An 18,863-nucleotide genomic window follows, 5' to 3' on the forward strand; every position below is an offset into this window, starting at 1 on the left:
ATATAAGGTGGAATGACTCATATAAAATGATATGGAAAAGAGTTAAGATGTAAAATTGGTTTTTAGAGGCAGTGATGGATGTGGAAGGCAGAGGAGATTAAACATGAGTGTAATGGGTATTTGTGAGAAGAACAAAACAAGTGGAACAAAAAGTATTCAGAGGTAATAAGGATTAAACATGAGTGTAATGGGTATTTGTGAGAAGAACAAGTGGAACAAAAAATATTCAGAGATAATAAGGAGAATTAACTTCCTCTAATAAAAGCTTTAACCTTCAGGTCAGAGTGGCATACTACGTGCCAAGAAAATATGACCCAGTAAAACACAGCCAGCAAATAAGGTGCTGAACTTCATGGGTTAAAAAAACAAGAGCAAAAGGCCTCTGAGCGTAAAAGTCAAACAAACAACAAAAATCTCCTGCCTGGCCTCACACATCTTCACGGTAGCATTAGATGCCAGCAGACAGTGAAACGTTCCACAGTTCAAAAGGGAAGGAAAGGGACTTCCCTGGCCATCCAACAATTAAGACTCTGTGCTTCCAATGCAGGAGACACTGGTTCGATCCTTGGTTAGGGAACTAAGGTCCCTGCATGCTGTGTGGCCAAAAGATTAAATAAATAATTTTTTTTAAAAAGGAACTATGACCCAAGTATTTTCCTTTGCATTTTGTTTTTTCTCCATGTGGGAAGGCAACAGAGAGGCAGTCAGATCATCCATGCATAAGTCTTGTCTTATGGTATGGGATCAAGACTTTCAAGGCCAAGAAGACACACCAAGATGACTCACAGTAAAAAATCCAGAAAGACACAGATACTGGTGAAAAAAGACAGACGATGAATCATAAATTCATTTAAGGGCAGAATTAAGACTAATCAGCCAGCATTGGCATCTCAGAACAGAACATAAATATCAGAGAATCTTGACATTAGCTAAATAGTTTAACAAAAACAAATGGAATGTTTGGAGAGAAGAAATGGGTGAGAGGAAATGTGAATGTGCCTGTCCCTCTTCTTAGCAGTGAGTCAATAGATATTCTCAGGTGTCAGAATATATCAGTAACAATATCAGGCTGATCAGAAAGTTCATTTGGGCCAACCCAATAACCACCTGAATCTCTTGTTGGTTTCTTTCATCTTCCTTAACTGCAGAGAGTTCTTTTGGGAATTAGTTACTTGAACTCTTTTCATCTTATTTCATTTTTTCCTAATATGCCTAATAAAATTATAGTAAATCGTTAAATTAAAATTACATGTACACATGTAATTATGATTATCAGCTATCATTTTTATACACACAATGATTATCACATATCAATGTTATTTTATGTATAGCAGCTTGGGTGTTTTTTAAAAAGACCTTTCCTTTTATGTTTTTCTAGTTCTTCAATTCTTGGTCATGGGTATATGCCATTTTTAATGTTAAAGTTTTTATTAAACTATAATTGGCATATCCATTTCAGGTGTGCAACATAGAAATTCAGTGTTTGTATCCGTTATGAAAGGATCATCACAATAAGTCTAGTCCCCATACAAAATTGATACCACATTATTATCTGTATTATATCATTTTTTAAAAAGCAAAGTCATCTTACTATATAAATAAATAGATAAAAAACAAATGAGACATCAACTACAAGGCCCCAGAATCCCATAGCAATTAATTACTAAAAATTAGTTACTATCTCATAAAGAAGAAAGGAAGTAATCGAAATGTCCATCAACAGATGAATGGATAAACAAAATGTGGTATATACATATATCATTGCACCATAAAAAAGGAATGAAATTCTGATACCTGCTACAACATGGATGAGCCTCGAAGAATTATGCCAAGTGATAGAAGCCAGACATAAAAGGCCATGTAGCGTATGGTTGTTTCTACCTTTTGGCTGTTGTAAGTGATGCTACTGTGAACACTGGTATACAAACATCTGAGTTTCTGCTTTTGATTTTTTTGGATATTTTTCGAGAAGTGGAATTACTGGATCATATGGTAATTCTTTGTGTAACTTTTTGAGGACCCGACAAACTTTTTCATAGAGGCTGTACCATTTTATTTTCGCATCAGCAGTGCATCAACATTCCAGTTTATCCACATCTATTTTTTTAAATAATAGCCATCTTGATGGGTTTGAAATGGGAAATGGTATCTCATTGGGTTTTTAGTATTTATTTAAAACATACATGTTATCCTGTCTCTGAAATTTTTTTGCTTCATGTTATAACAAAACTATGTCAGTTATAAACATTCTTTTTTTTTTGGATCTGTTTCTTTTACTTTTTTTTATTTATTTTTTTTCCATTTATTTTTATTAGTTGGAGGCAAATTACTTTACAATATTGTAGTGGTTTTTGCCATACATTGACATGAATCAGCCATGGATTTACGTGTGTTCCCCATCCCGATCCCCCTCCCACCTCCCTCTCCACCCGATCCCTCTGGGTCTTCCCAGTGCACCAGCCCCGATCACTTGTCTCATGCATCCAACCTGGGCTGGTGATCTGTTTCACCCTTGATAATATACATGTTTTGATGCTGTCCTTTTTAAACGTCCCACCCTCGCCTTCTCCCACAGAGTCCAAAAGTCTGTTCTGTACATCTGTGTCTCTTTTTCTGATAAACATTCACTTAAAATATTCAGTCACAAGGTTAAAAACCTTGTAACCATGTGAGATTCTGGCTGTTAACTTATTGTAGTAATCAACATATATAAATCATTATGTTGTATACCTTAAACTAATACAATGTTACATATCAATTATATCTCAGTAAAACTGGAAACAACAGTGGGCCTCATACCTTACAAAATAGTTGAGGCACAAGGGAAGCCCCAGAATACTGGAGTGGATAGCCTATCCCTTCTCCAGTGGATCTTCCCGACCCAGAAATTGAACTGGCATCTCCTGCATTGCAGGTGAATTCTTTACCAACTGAGCTATCAGGGAATCCCACCTTACAAATAGATTTTTTTTAAAAAGAAAGAAGGAAGGAAGGAAGGGCAGGAGGGAAAAGAGGGGAGGGAGACGTGGCTTTGCTGGGGACGTGTGTCTGCTCTCGCTCCGCTTGACTCTGTCCCCACCGTTCTCCTTACAGTGTTCTGTCAGCTGTGGTGTTGGAACCCAGCGGAGACAGCAGATGTGCCAGAAGCTGACGGCCAAAGGCCGTCGGGTCCCCCTCAGTGAGACGCTGTGCCGGCATCTTTCTGGACCCCCTCTGGTGAGATCTTGCCAGATGCCTGTGTGCAGGAGTAAGTATGGAAATCCACACCGTGGACTCTGCTCGTTCTGTTCTCCTCCTCCAGTGGCGTCGTTTTCCATAGAGCAGCTCGTTTCTAGTCTGTAGGTACAGAAAATCAAGCAGAACTCAGCGTTGTCACCAGTGGCAGACGGTATAATGTTGATGACCAAGGTACAACTCTAAGAGAAGTCAGCTTGAAGAAATGTCCACCCTCTTAACAAATGCACCCCTAGGCTTCCTCACTTGGGTTTACCCTTCCTTATGTTCTCCGCTTCATCATGATTTCCCCCACTTAGAACTCATGAGTGTTCCTAGTAGAAGTTAAGCTGAAATATCCCAAACTCCCTAACTATGCCATCCTTCCCCCTGGCAACCATAAGTTAAGTGAAGTACTTTCTGATTCACTTTGCTAATGATACGTGGGGATTTGTCCTATTTAAAGTAGATGAGATAAGTATTTTTAAATATTCAAGTAACTCTTCTTTTGGATACTCTAATAATCTAAAACCAGCAAGGATGAAAATGTGAAATAGCTTTGGCTTTTAAAGTTGACAGTTTAGATACTTCTTCAGTTTATTATAAATGATAAGCTGAGTATAAAGAGTTACTATTATAGTTTCGTTATATCCAAAAGCTAAAATGCATGTAGCAGTCATCTCTATCTTCAGTGTACATGAATTAGTATAGGTACATATGCATATGCATGTTTCATGTAGGAGGGTGATGAAAAATGAGTGGAGGGCTGCCCCCATGGTAGCTGAAAATAGGGCATGAGAAATGGGGTAGGGCAGCAGTCCTCAACCTTTTTGGCAACAAGGACCAGTTTGGTGGAAGATAGTTTTTCCACAGCCAATGAGGAATGATGGTTTGGGGATGATTTAAGCCCATTACATTTGTTGAGCACTTTATTTCTATTATTACTACCTTGTAATATGTAATGAAATAATTATACAGCTCACCATAATGCAGACTCAGTGGGAGCCCAGAGCTTGTTTTCCTGCAGCTAGATGGTCCCATCTGGGGGTGATGAGAGAGCGATGGGGAGCAGCCGAAGTACACATGGAGCTTTGCTCACTCACCTGTGTGACTCAGTTCCTAACAGGCCACCGACCGGTACTGCTCTGTGGCCCGGGCATAGGGGACCACGGGATAGGGTCCCTTTCCTGATTGTTTCTCACTGTCTTTAAGTATTCACGTAAAAAGGAACACTAAATGCCTCAGGTACCCTCCTGAACTTATGGTAAGAAAAAAATCAGAAGGTAGCTATTATTTTTAATGCTTCTTAGGAAAAGAAATATATGTACACACACACACACACACACACACACTACCAAGTTTACCAAAAACTTTCCTGAAGAAACTTACAAAACAAAGTAAGAAAAACAACAATGACTTTTTTTTTAAGTCATAGCTTTATAGCATTTACTGAGCACTTACTCTGTGAACCTCCCTGCAGGCATTGTTGCATCGTCACATTTAGTTCCCAGCAGTTCTGAGACAGGTGTCATCCCCATTGAGAGATGAGGAGCCCGAGACGAAGAGAAGGTCCAAGATTTGACCACAGACCTGTGGCTGTTGGTTGGGCCTCTTGGCCTCCTTGACCATGAGTCCATCTGATTCCTGGGCCCATGCTTTAAGCCACCTCTGTGTGGTGATTCGTGGACAACATTCATTTTTCTGCCCCTGGGAATGCTTTAAGACTAAATCTTCAAAATTTTGAGATTCCATAACTTTGAGATGGCAAGTTTTACAGTGTCCTGGATTTTAAGGATGTCTGTGGTACATGGTGCAGTGTCACGGTTCAGGCTGCTTATCTGTCTGACTTTTCTTAATTGTGGATGGTTGCATAGCAATACAGCTGGACCATAAACTACCTTAGAGGAGAGTGAAATTAAATTCTGGCAGCTTTCTCTAAAATAATAGCAGAGTAACATGTGGGAACACATCGTGGTTATTAGGGCACGCAGTGTGGTATGAGATGCAATTATAAACTATTTTGACATGCAGTAGAAAGCAGAGTAAAAGGATAAGTTTTAGGGAGAAAAAATAAAGGACTCCATACCATTGTCTAGCTTGCCAACATGGAGGTCATGGAAGCAGACAAGAGACAGGATTTGTGTTCCCAGCACAGCCCAAGCTGGGCCCCCACTTCAGCTATAGTCTGGCCTCATGCCATCCGCAGGGATCAGTGGCCCTGGCTTGCAAAAACAATGGCATCCTTTTCTCCCCACCACCAGGAATGAGCCAGGGATGAGCTTGGCACTCACGTCCTCCCCCTGCTGCCTCTTCACCATATTCTCTCTGTCATCTCACAGCACACACATGGCCCCCATCTTCAGATGCATTGACCCGCAGGATCCTTTCTACCTTTCTCTAGGACCACTACAGGTCCATTCTTTCTCTCTGCCATTTGCCAACATCCAGGACGAACTGCACCCATGCTGATGACTTCCTCATACCCTAACGTCCCTAGTCCCCAATGTGATCAATTTCCCTGACCACCATCACACCTTGGCATGCAGTTCCCAGCTTGGGCTGTGCTGGGAACACAAATTCCTGTCTCTTGTCTGCTTCCATGACCTCCATGTTGGCAAGCTAGACAATGGTATGGAGTCCTTTATTTTTTCTCCCTAAAACTTATCCTTTTACTCTGCTTTCTACCGCATGTCAAGGGACACCATGGTATTGGGGTATGGCTTATAACAATGTTGTGATAGTTTCAAGTAGACAGCATAGGGACTCAGTCATACATATACATGTATCCATTCTCCCCAAAACTTCCCTCCCATCCAGGCCACTGCATAACATTGAGCAGAGTTCCCTTTGCTGTACAGTAGGTTCTTGTTGGTTATCTACTTTAAATACAGCAGAGTGTACATGTCCATCACAAACACCCTAACTCCCCCATCCTCATCCCTCATTCCTTGGTACTCAAATAGCTTTCTGCTCTTCCTCCTACCCCCATCTCACCGTCTGCTTTTTTAGTTAATGCTTCATTGTGACCTTCCTGCACTGTTGTCCCAAGACTTCCTGCTCTTGCACTAGAAACCACTCCTCTTGACTAACATGTCGTCATCACACACTTAGCCAATGCTGTAGTCAGATCTCTATGCCCTTCCTTAACCCACTGCTTCAATGACCCTACTCATTCAACCCTGGTGGGTGATCACCTACTTTTAGATGGTTTTTGTTGGCTTGTTTTTTTAGTTCCCTGACCTGAGATATTGGGATTTGCTAAAGAAAATAATGTCACCATCCTGATTAAACATACTTCGTATTCATGTTATCTGATTTACCTGGGCAATAATATGTGGATTTTTTTCCTGTTCCTAAGAATTCCCAAGAAATTCATCATAGCAGTTATTTCCTAATCACTGTACTGACTCCCAAGTTCTCATGTCTCCATGAATGAACTCACTTTTATTCCACTAAAAATGTCAAGGCTTGTGGCATAGAATAGTGACCTTCTTTCTGACTGTCCTCTCTCCTTCACGTCACATCCACCTGCTTTGCTCACCATACTGGAAATGTATGGTCTTCTTTTTAGGCCTGATCCCTCAGGGATGGAAGGGGTCTGAAGACAAGAAAAATCAAGCCTGACTATGCTGTGATCTTTATTCCCTTTCAAGGCTCCATTTTTAGAAGTGTGTCCTAATCAGTGCCTTGAGTTTAAGTGAAAACTATCCTCTTTGGAGGAGTGAGTCTTCTTGCTCTTCATTTTGACCCTTTGATGTGCAATGGGTGAAGACTTGGAGGTGGGGGTGGGCAAGATGTTTTGAGCTTTCCCTGGAGGCCAGTGGTGCACCATACAGTCCTTCCAGTTAGAGGCCCCTTCCTGCTTCTCCCCAAACCTTCCCTGCGTTTTCCCACCTCCAACTTTTCCTCCTATAAATTCTTCCCTTCACCATATCTAGTGACTGTCACTCTTCCCATTCTTGAAGGACCAGAACAATTCCTACCTTCCTCTATAATATTTCTCAATTTCTTTAGTCTCCAAAAGGTATTATGACATTGTGATTAAGCCAACTAGAGTCTAATTTCATTTCTTTCAGTATCTCGTCATGTGACATTGACACAGAATCAATCTCTGTGAGACTTTTTCATCAATAAAATGGGAATGGTAATTATACCTACCCCACAGAATTGTTCTGAGAATTAATGCCTAGAAAGTGCTTAGAAGCAGTGCCAGGAGCGTACTGTAGGCTCAAAAACATTAGTTATTTTTAATGTCATTACTACCTTCCTTTAATTCCTGTCATGGCTTTAAGATGGGGTAAAATGTAACAGTAACTAATATTGTGTCTTCTGGATCATTAGGATATGAGTTTATATGGGGTAGTTAGGCAATAGCTCTGGACATTTTTTTCATATATAGGCCCCCAAAGCATGTATAATGAGTTGTACTTAAGACATACTTTTCAAATGTGTCAGGCTTAGATCAGCCTCAGATTGTTATTAAAAGTCTCAGATTGCTATTAAATGTCTACCTGGCTTGGCTTCTAATCAGGCGTCTGAAGAAAGTAATGTTTGAGTTTAGATTTTTTTTTTTTCAGTGATGGCTCCTGGTTTAAGGGTTCCTGAATTTTGGTGAAGAATTCTTATTTTTAATCCAAATATTGACATCAAAATGGTTGAGGGTGGGGAGGCACCCAGACATGTCCCATATGATTGAAATGTCAAGAACAAAAAAACAAAGAAACAAACGTGTTGTTGTTCAGTCATGTCCGACTCTTTATGACCCCATGGACTGTAGCCTACCAGGCTCCTCCATCCATGGGATTTTTCCAGGCAAGAGTACTGGAGTGGGTTGCCATTTCCTTCTCCAGGGGATCTTCCCGACCCAGGGATCGAACCCAGGTCTCCTGCATTGCAGGCAGACACTTTACCCTCTAAGCCACCAGGGAAGCCCAGGAAGCCCCAAACTGTTAAGAGAAATATGCCTTATCCCCTTCCCAGGTTAAGTTGAATCCTCTCACTTCTCTCCAGCTCCTGGTGGTCCTCCTTGTACCAGCCTCTTCAGCTCAGACTATCATCTTCCCTTCTTCTGCTCTTCCTCTAAGCCTTCTCAGCTTCCAGGAACACCCAGCCCCACCTGCCTGACAGAGCTGCAGCCCTTGGAAACCCAGCCAGCCACTAGGCTGCCTCACCAGCACCCTTCTTGGGCTGGTTGGTTGTTACCTCCTGCAGCATCCAGCAGCATACATTTTATCTTTTGCTTGTCATTTATTTGTTATTCATTCAATAAACAGTAAGAGTTTACTATGTGCCAGGCACTATGCAGTGCCCTAAGGACAGAGATGATCTCTCTGCCTGGGCATATCTTGTTTTCAGTGTCAGATGGTAGTATTTCATTATCAGTTCTTTCAACAATCGTTCTTCAGATGCTACTGTGTTTTAGATGTTATGGTACAAAATGAAGAGGAACCATTGTCTGGTCTCTAAGAACTCATAATCAGTAGGAAAGAGACATACATTAACAAATACGAAGAATAAAGTGCCAGTGATGCCATAATGGGATGTAGCAGTGCTCGATCCCTCTAGGGGATGTGAAGCAGAGTTTCATAAGGGAGGAAGCTTTGAGCAGAATTCTGAAAGATGTGTCTGATCATTAGACCCACATGGGATACAGGACAGTCTGAGAAAAAAGAGAGCAGTGTCGACAAAGGTGGGGGATGGCAAATGGAGTGGGGCATTTCGGGAAACTGCACACAAACCACTACCCTGTGACCTTTTTCCCCTTTAATATGCTGGGCTGTAGAACAGGGACTTGGGAGTGACCAGCATGGTGTCTTCATGGCCTCATCCCAGGAGTACCAGTGCCTCTTTCTGAGCAGGGAAATGATTGAAGATTGGACGTGGTCTCCGTTGAATCTCAGGTGCCGGGCTTAAGGCCTGAGAAATAGTCAGCCTCCCTTCTCATCCCCTGCCACAAGCAAATGTCCCTTTATTTATCAGGGTTCTTATGCTGCCCCTTCCCCAGGAGCTACCAGTGCCCTGCTTGTTTTAGAAGCCTCATACGCACAAATTTCAAGACTCAGAAGGTTCTACTGCTTTTTCTTTTTAAGAAAGAATTAAAAATACACTGTTGCTGTGCCCCGCTTCCTCCCTCATAACTCCTGCTTGTGTTTGTGTGGGTCCCTGGTCCCCAGATGACGTGGATAATACTGTGTGTACACCTCTGGGTAACTATCATGATGCAGACTCCAGGTTGTTCTGTATAAAATGCAAAACAAATGTTTTTATTGACAAAAAAATTCAGTAGAATTAGAACAGAGGCTGAAAATGGGTTATGGTGAAACAGAATGCTTGAGAAGTGGGCTGGAGAGCATCTTGAAACCCATGCTGATGAGACAAGTGCTTGGGCCTGGTGCACTGGGAAGACCGAGAGGGATCTGGTAGAGAGGGAGGTGGGAGGGGGGATCGGGATGGGGAATACATGTAAATCCATGGCTGATTCATGTCAATGTATGACAAAAACCACTACAGTATTGTAAGGTAATTAGCCTCCAACTAATAAAAATAAATGGAAAAAAAAAAAAAAAGAAACCCATGCTGAGGAGTTTAAATTTTATCAAAGAAGGAAATGACATTGTCAGATTTTATTTTATTTACTTGGACGGCTATACAGATATATTTTTCAATTAATTTTTATTAGAGTATAGCTTCTTTACCATGGTGTGTTAGTTTCAGCTGTACAGCAAAGTGAATCACCCATTCATATACATATATACCCCTCTTTTTTAAATTTTCTTCCACTTAGGTCATCACAGAGTATTGACCAGAGTGCCCTGTGCTGTATACACCAGGTTCTCACTAGTTATCTATTTTATATATGGTAGTGTATGCATGTCAAGTCCGATCTCCCAGTTCACCCCAACCACCCCCTTCCCCCTTGGTGTCAGTACATTTGTTCTCTACCTTTGTGTCTATTTCTGCTTTACAAATAAGTTCATCTGTGTCATTTTTCTAGATTCCACATTTAAGTGATATTATATGATTTTTGTTTTTCTCTTTCTGGTGTACTTCACTCTGTATGAGTCTCTAGGTCCATCTACATCTCTGCAAATGGCACAGTTTCATTCCTTTTTATGGCAGAGTGATATTCCACTGTATATATGTACCACATCTTCTTTATTCATTCCTCTGTTGGTGGACATTTAGATTGCTTCCTTGTCCTGGCTATTGTGAATAGTGGTGAACACATAGATATATTGGGAAATTATGAATGTGCAAGTAGAGTCTAGTCAAGGGGATATGACAATATCTCGGTGAGGGAATATAAGGACAAAAGTGGTGAGGATGAATTCTAACATTTCAGGTGTCCCATTTAAGTATCTGTTGCCAGGCTAGAGTTGGGAGCTCAAAGGAGAAGGGTGTGTTTGTCTGTTTAAAAAGCAACTCTGGGACCAGGAGGGTGGTGAGGAGGGAGAGGGAGCTGCTGTTTGTTACCTTTGCTGATTTCTGTGGTATAGATTCTCCCATCATGTGGCTTCCTGCTACCAATGTGACGTCACTACCTGGAGAGTTGGGAATGGACACTAACAATCCCATGGACCTGTAAGTCAATGAGAGGAAGGGCCAGCAGACCAGTGGACAGGGAGGAATTGAGGCGACTCCAGTTTCTGCCTTAAAGAATTGCAGGCTGGACTCTGAGGGCCAGGACTCCAGCATGGGAATAAGATGACTTAGAGCTGCTTTGCAGCCAAAGCCCATCTGGGAGTGGCAGGAGTCGAGTGCTGGTGAGACAAGTGTAAACACCCAGCACAGATGGCTCGGGGCAGAAACCTGGTGTGGCACCAAGGCTGAGAGTCATGGCAGGGATACAACTGAATCATGGCAGGACACGAGCATGCAGACAGCCTTGGGCACGGGGCAGGGAAGGCTGGCACAGGGGCCGGAAAGAGGACCTTCAGAAGGAAGAGCTTTTCATTTTCTAGAAAAGCTGAATGATGTGGTGTTTCTCACGTCCAGTGCCATGGGAGAGATGGCGGGATGGCCTGGTATCCCCACACTGCCCACAGCCCCCCAGTAGGATGCCATGGGTTCCTGTCCACACTCTCTCTCCTCAGGCTTGTTTGGTTTGGCAGTTTGGGGGCACATAGAAATGCAGAGGGAGGCAGTCACTCCAAACCAGACAGATTCCTACCCAAGAGCTGTATCAGAGGATGCCAGGCTCCAGGCACTGCTCCGAAGGAACTGACAGGAGTCACAGAGAGAAACTGGCCCAAGTCCTAGCAGTTCCTGGGTCCCAGAGCACTGCCGAGGCACACCTGGTCACTGAATTGCTCTATACCTGGTGTGAGCAGTGGCTAACCAGGCCTGGTTGGGAATGGATCTGCCTTCCAGCAGATGGGCATGCAGCCAGAGGGAGCGGCTGGGCTTCTTGTGTGGCTCACCCAGCCATGGGCCAGTCCTTGCCCAAGGCTAAACACCACCTGTCACCTGCAGACTCCCCAGCCTGCTTTTGAAGGCATCACGGCCCCATCTATTAATACCTTAAGCCCCAAGCTTAGCTGGGGACATCTGGCTGCCAGTTCTAAAGGTACTTAGAACCCATCTCCATGGTAACTAGAACCCATCTTCACACAGGATGCTGTGTGGGCTCATACCAGCTGCAGGTCATCTCCAGCCTGAACCCTGAGCTAGGCATGCACTTCCTTCCCCGTGCGGGCTTCGACCCCTTCCCAGTACAAGCGGGAATATTCAAGCGATGGCCTCATCTGTAGCAGCCCTAAGAGAGTCTCTCTCCACCCCTCCCTCAGTTGCACAAGTTCAAAATTCTGACTTTGACCCAGCTTAAACTCTGATTTAAAGGGTGACTTTCAAAGCCATCCACATTCACCATCTGTCTTTCCCATAATCCATCATGGAGGAACAATGACCAGATGGGGTGTTCAACTGAATTCTTTTAAATAGTAATAAAAAGATGCCTGTATCAGTATATATAAACACATGTATGTAGGTATTATGGCTAGGTATGTGTGTATACACATACATTACACACCCTGCATTGTGACAATAGGCCACTTTTAAATATTCATAAAAAGCAACCAGCTAATTAAAATTAGTGAGTGTTGGTCACTCAGTTGTGTCTGACTCTTTGTGACTCCATGGACCTTAGCCCGCTAGGCTCCTCTGTCCATGGGATTCTCAGGCAAGAATACTGGAGTGGTTTGCCATTCCCTTCTCCGGGGGATCCTCCTGACCCAGGGATCAAACCCAGGCTTTCTGCATTGCAAGCAGATTCTTTCCCCTCTGAGTTACCCATGCTAATAAAACAGGAAATAAGCAAGACTAATATATAATTATGTCTTAAATTTTACACTTCCATCATATGCAGGCACAAATTTAGCTCTAAACTTGATAACATAAGTGCTATCTTGGAAAAGGCAACCTGGTCAATGACACAGTTCAGTGTTCATTGGGTAGGAAATGAATTAATTACTCAGAGGAAATACAAGGATTCCCGATGGTAAGACCACAAAGCATCCTCCTGCTTCCTCCTACAGAGGACACTGCATGTTGTAAAGATTTTGGCAGGGTTCTCACAGAAAACACAGTGGCTGTTTCTTATTTTCCCTTCCCTGTTCACCAGTAGCAGCCCATCAAATTATCTTTGAGTTAACCCAGTGAGACTCTCTGGGGTGGTGGTTCTCAATCTTTGCTCTACATTTCAGTCTCCTGGGGAGGTTTTACAAATTTTGATACCCAGGCTTCTGTTCCCCATAAGTCAGAATTTCTGGAGAGTGGGACCCAGGGTAGTAAAATTAAAAAATAATAACAGCAGGTGCTCCTAATTGGCAGCAAAGTTTGAGAACCACTGCCTCTAGTCAGAGTTGATACTGAAACTCTTACACACCAGTTATGTCTGTGTTATTGTTGTTCAGTTGCTAAGTCTTGTCTGACTCTTTGCGAGTCTATACAAGTTGGGAAAGTAGAGAAATACTCCCAGGTGGTTAGTCAATAGCCTTGGCCTGAACCCCAGGACTGTCTCCCAGCTGCTTGGGCCCTTCTGCTGGGAGTGGTCCAACTTCCTCATAATGTACACTGTCGGGAGAGGAGACACTCGGAGCAGCAGTGTTACAGCAAGACCTGGTATAGGGCTACAGCCGCCGTCCGTTGCAATGGATCGAGCCCTTGTTGTGCAGACTGCTGTTATGAGTGGCATCTCTGGGACTTCCCTGGTGGTCTAGTGGCTAAGACCCCATGCTCCCAATGCAGGGGGCCTGGGTTTCATCCCTGGTCAGGGCACTAGATCCCACATGCCACAATTAAGATCCTGCATGCGTCAACTAAGACCCAGTGCAGCCAAATAAATAAATGTTGTTTAGTGTTCTGTCCGTAGTCCGAGTCCCCAGTCAGGAAAGAAGACTCCTTGAAACAATGCAACTTGCAATAGGGGAATTTATTACTGACTCGAGCCAGGGCCTCCCGCCCTCACCAGGTATGTGAGGACAAAAGGCCCCGAGCCCCAGTTCTCTCGGGTATTTATTAGGTCAAAATAAGCAGCAGGTAGTTGGCGCAATCGGATTGGTTACACAGTGGGTAGTTGGCGCAAGCTGATTGGTTACACAGTTGCAAGGTAATTTTTGTTGGCCCAACGTGGGGCTTTCAGCTTTCCCCTGATAGGTTCCCTTTCTTCTGGCTAGGCATATGTTGATTGGCTGGCTCCAGGAGGCCTGATAATTATGTTACCCCGGGAAACCAGGCCTACTCCTAATCTAGGCTGCCTGCCATGGCGTTAGCCGTGACAGCCTCACATTAGTTGCCAAATCGTGTCCAACTCTGCGACCCAATGGACTGTAGCCCACCAGGCTCCTCTGTTCGTGGGATTTCCCAGGCAAGAATACTGAAGTGGGTTGCCATGTCCTTCTCCAGGGGATCTTTCCAACCCAAAGATCTCCTGCAAGGATCAACCCATGTCTCCTGCATTGCACGCAGATTCTTTACCACTAGTGCCACCGGCGAAGCCCAGTGTTTGCAAGTGAAAGTGTTAGTACCTCAGTCATGTCCGATTCTTTGTGACCAAGGGGTTTGCTAAAAAAAAAAAAAAAAAAAAAGATGGCATCTCTGCCTATAATAATGGGTGAACCACAAATTTAGCAGGAATCCTCCTCCTGCTTTTGACCACTGTTGAACAGCAGTAAGTTTAAAATTCTGTGTTGCCAACCTAAAAAGAAATCTCTATGTCTTAAGTGACTGAGAGGATCTTGATGTCCTCTGTGAAGAATCTCTATCCCAACAGGTAAACATGTACACACGACAGGCCATCTGGCTCCACTTCAAGCTGATCCGAGGGGGGGGAGAGTTCATTGGCAAAACCTTGGACAAGGGGCCTGGCCTAGAAATGGCATCTCAGTGGAATTTGCGTGCAGACTTATTATGCCTGTCCCTCATTTAGAACACACTCTAATGCAGAAGTTATGCATCTACCCCCGTTGTTTTTCTGAACCTACTGCCACCCCCACACCTAAGCAGGCAGCAGCCAGACCCTAATGGGATCATGAACCACCCAAGAGAAGTCAAGAGTTATTCCAACAAACACAATCTGGGTAGTGCCCAGGGCCTGAGAAGTCCATCTTAAGTGGACTTCCCTCTGGTGATCTAGCGATTAAGACTCCACACTTCCATTGCAGGGGGTGCAGATTCGATCCCTGGTCAGGGAACTAAGATCCCACATGCTGTGCAGCAAGGCCAAAAAGTTTCAAAGACAAAAGCAGAAATGGAGTCTCGATCTAGTTCTCCTCCCAGCATAACCCTACCAGTGTTACAGCCGTAACCATTGGAAGAACCATAACCGGGGTCCTCTGAGGCTCTTAAGCCCCTGTCTCATGACCTTAATTCCACAGCGTCATTGATGTGAGTTCAGTCTCTCTTCTGTCACTCCCTGATGCTTCCTGCCCTCTGGTCCATGGACCTACATACATCTTCAAAGAGGAATCAGACTCCCACCCACATCACATCCCCCTACCTACTCACTTCAGTATCACCCCAGGATGCATTGAGGCCTTCCTTCCTGAAAGTGAGTGGTTGAGGGGTGGGCAGAGGGAGTGGGGGAGGGAGAAGAGCCGCTCCTTTTGGGGGATGGGATCTGGGGAGCAACCTCTCTGGTCTCCACCCATTACCTGTGGCTGGTGCCCAGGAACAAGGAAGAGTCAGCCCACCTGTGATCCCTCTCAGCCTGCCCCGTTGATGCTGGCTGGACCCACCTTTGTCAGCTGACAACAATGTCTGAGAGCTCATACATCCCACTACTGTGCACTTGATAAAAATGCCCTGACTTTTCACAATCCTCCAGTGAAGATGTTAACATCACCTGTATGTTATAGGTGAGAAAACGGAGGCTCGGAGAGAGTAGATCACTTATTCAGATGGTAGTGCTGAGATTCTCTCTCACCATTCAGGTGGCTTTCAGTGCCAGTTTGAACTTTTCTTCTTCCATCACTGGCTTCTTCAGGCCCCCATGCTAGTTTCACTGGCCTGCTTGGGTGAGCTGCTATGGTCCCCAGCTGCATCCTCCTTTTCAAATCCTTCAAATACATTCACTCACCTCCCCACACTCACTGCCTCCTTCAGATTTTGGATACCCTTGGCTGAGCCATACTAGATCCTCAAGAGCCTCCCAGATGGTGGAGGCCCCACACATCAGATGTCCCCTTATTGATGGAAATATTTAACCATTTAACCTCATGCCTCCCCAAACCAAAGGCTCCTTTATAAAATAATTGACATTATTTCATGCAATTCATTCACACTTGCATTCTTTGCTGCTAAAGTGAAATTTGTCCCCATCTATGGATATGTGTGTGTGTATATATATATATACACACACACACATACATATATAGCATAAATAACGATATATATATATATATTTTTTTTTTTTTTAGTTCTTAAATGTTTTAAAAGAGAAAAGAATTTGCTGATTTATGTCAGCCTTGGAAGAGAATGGACAAATGTTGTCATTATAAAGATATTTGTATTTTGCTTTCTTTATTTTTCCAACAGAAATGAAACCAGAGATGAAGGCCAGACTCGGGGAGCAGGGTCCTCAGATCCTTGGTGTCCAGAGAGTCTACATCCAGACAAGGGAAGAGAAACGCATTAACCTGACCGTCGGGAGCAGAGCCTATCTGCTGCCCAACACATCTGTGATCATTAAGTGCCCCGTGCGACGATTCCAGAAATCTCGGATACAGTGGGAGAAGGACGGGCGTTGTCTGCAGAACTCCAAGCGACTTGGCTTCACAAAGTCAGGCTCACTGAAGATTCACAGCCTTGCGGCCCTTGACATTGGTGAGTACCGGTGCATCGCCGGCCCCGCACAGGAGACCGTGGTGCTTAAGCTCATTGGCACCGACAACCGGCTCATTGCACCCCCAGCCCTTGGAGGGCATACCAGGGAATATCCTGGGATGGACAACAACGAGGCCAATAATCTGGGAGCCACATGGCATAAGATGAGGCTGATGTGGAACAACAAAAATGAGCTTTATCTGCACAATGGCCAAATTAACAATCAGTCTCTCTTGAGAGCTCTGTTGGGCCACTGCAGCCCTTCTGCAGGAAACGCCAACTCCTGGGAATTTGAGAATAAGCAGTTTGAAGCAGCAGTTAAGCAGGGAGCCTATAGCATGGAGACCGCCCAGTTTGATGAACTGATCAGGAACATGAGCCAGCTCATGGAAACAGGGGAGATCAGCGACGACCTGGCATCCCAGGTGATATATCAGCTGGTGGCCGAGTTAACCAAGGGACAGCCTGCACATGTGCACTGGAGGGGCATCCCTGGAGAGGCACTTCCCACGGCTCAGCTAAGGGGGGAGACTGGAAGTGTGCCCCAAAGCTCGAACTCCAAAAACTCAGGCAAGCTGACATTCAAGCCGAAGGGACCTGTCCTCTTGAGGCAGAGCCAACCCACCTCAATTTCCTTTAATAAAACAGTAAATTCAAGGATTGGAAATACAGTCTACATTACAAGAAGGACGGAGGCCATCAACATACTGTGTGAGCTTGTCACCCCCAGTGAGGCTACCTATACGTGGACCAAGGATGGAGCACTGTTACAGCCCTCAGAAAAGTAAGTACAGTCAGAGTACAGTGTTTACTCTGAGATGCCTTCTAAATGGATATTCCAGCTTTCCTTAAAATATTGTCAAATTCCTTCTCCTAAGAATGTGCTTCCAACAGGATCCTTTTGGAAAGAAACTCCAAAATGTTAGGGCATGGCATTCACATATGCATTGGAATTCTAAAAATGAAATTGTACCATCACAGTCACTACCATGAAGGTGGTACAAAACTGGGTACCATAAGATTAAATGTTAGCATCTACAGACTCTCTCTTTGCAGGTCACTTAACATTTAAAAATAAAATCAGGGACTTCCCTGGTGGTCCAGTGGTTTAGACTCTGTGCTTCCAATGCAGGGGATGCAGGTTTGATCCCTGGTTGGGGAACTAAAATCCCACATGTTTGCATGGTGCAGCCAAAAAATTTAAAAATTATGCCTCCAAAAAAGTGAAATCAATCAGGCCATTAAAAAAACATACTTGCAGTTCTCTTAGAATGTGCAGGAGCTGCAAGAATCTTCTATATCTGGGAGATGTGGTGTCTCGTTTGAACTCACACCAGCCCCATGAGTCTGGCAGGGCAGGAGTTGATACCTTCTCAATGAGATCATTGAGCAACAGAATCTCATGACTAATGCATGGCCAGTGAGAACCAGGGGCCATGTCTTCTGGACCCCGCCAGGGATGTTAGAGAGTCACATAAATAATAGCTTTGGTAGAAAGATTACCTGAAGTCATTTTCTAATATCAGGCAATGATTTATGTCACAAAGTCCAAAAGTAAGATGATAAGGATCAAAGTTTTTTGAGATATTTGAAGTACAGTATTCAGTCACCTTATTTTATTGTAATAGCTATCCATGTCAGTGCAAAAATGTCACATTTCGTTCATTTTACATAAATAACGGAATAGCAAAAACATTCACTCATTTTGTGTTCTCTACTGTCTCCAAATCTTGCTGTTAACACACACAGGGCTGTAGACATCTTGCTTTCTTTCAATTTGCATTCAACAGCTCCTTATTCCACCTCCAGGGATTGTTAAGAGACATAGATGTTAAATTGTTTTGCAAACCATAAGGTACTTTAAAAATGCAAGTTTTATTTTTATCATCCTTTTTTTTCTGCATCACCTAATGTGTGAAGCACTAAAAGAAATCTAGGTAAAATTCAATTTTTATAATAAATCATTGGGCTGTCTTAGAATGGAAAGATAGAACAAATCTAATTTTTAATTTTTTTTGCCTAGAACTCTGAACATTAGAGTACAATGTAGTTTTTGAAGTGGAATAAACCTTCCAGATCAACTACTTAGCAGTTCTCAAATCTTTTGGTTTTAGGACTCCTTCAAACTTAAAAAAATGCTGAGAAGCCAAAGAACTTTTGTTAATATGAATTAACTTTATGTCAATATGTTAATATATCTCATGATGTTTATGCTGTCAGAAATTAAAACCATGAAACATTTTAAATAGCTGTTTATTAATCCATTTAGAAGTAATAGTAGTAAGCCCAATTCATGTTCATGTAAATAACATAATTTTTGAAAAGCAGTA

At 43.4% G+C, this 18,863-nt stretch overlaps 1 protein-coding gene across 5 annotated transcripts in view; it reads left to right on the forward strand.

The window, feature by feature from the left end:
- ADAMTSL3 (ADAMTS like 3) overlaps positions 1-18,863 on the forward strand; it is a 392,562-nt gene that overhangs the window by 308,981 nt on the left and 64,718 nt on the right. For all 5 annotated transcript variants that reach the window (XR_006273566.1, XM_043489726.1, XM_043489723.1 and 2 more), the window contains exons 20-21: positions 3,094-3,247; positions 16,246-17,317. Coding sequence is in view for 4 of the 5 variants with exons in the window: in XM_043489726.1 (XP_043345661.1) it covers positions 3,094-3,247; positions 16,246-17,317 (1,226 nt within the window). In the remaining variant the exon portion in view is untranslated. The remainder of the gene's footprint in view (positions 1-3,093; positions 3,248-16,245; positions 17,318-18,863) is intronic.

The sequence above is a fragment of the Cervus canadensis genome, chromosome 17 (assembly GCF_019320065.1).
Source record: "Cervus canadensis isolate Bull #8, Minnesota chromosome 17, ASM1932006v1, whole genome shotgun sequence".
Lineage (NCBI taxonomy): Eukaryota > Metazoa > Chordata > Mammalia > Artiodactyla > Cervidae > Cervus > Cervus canadensis.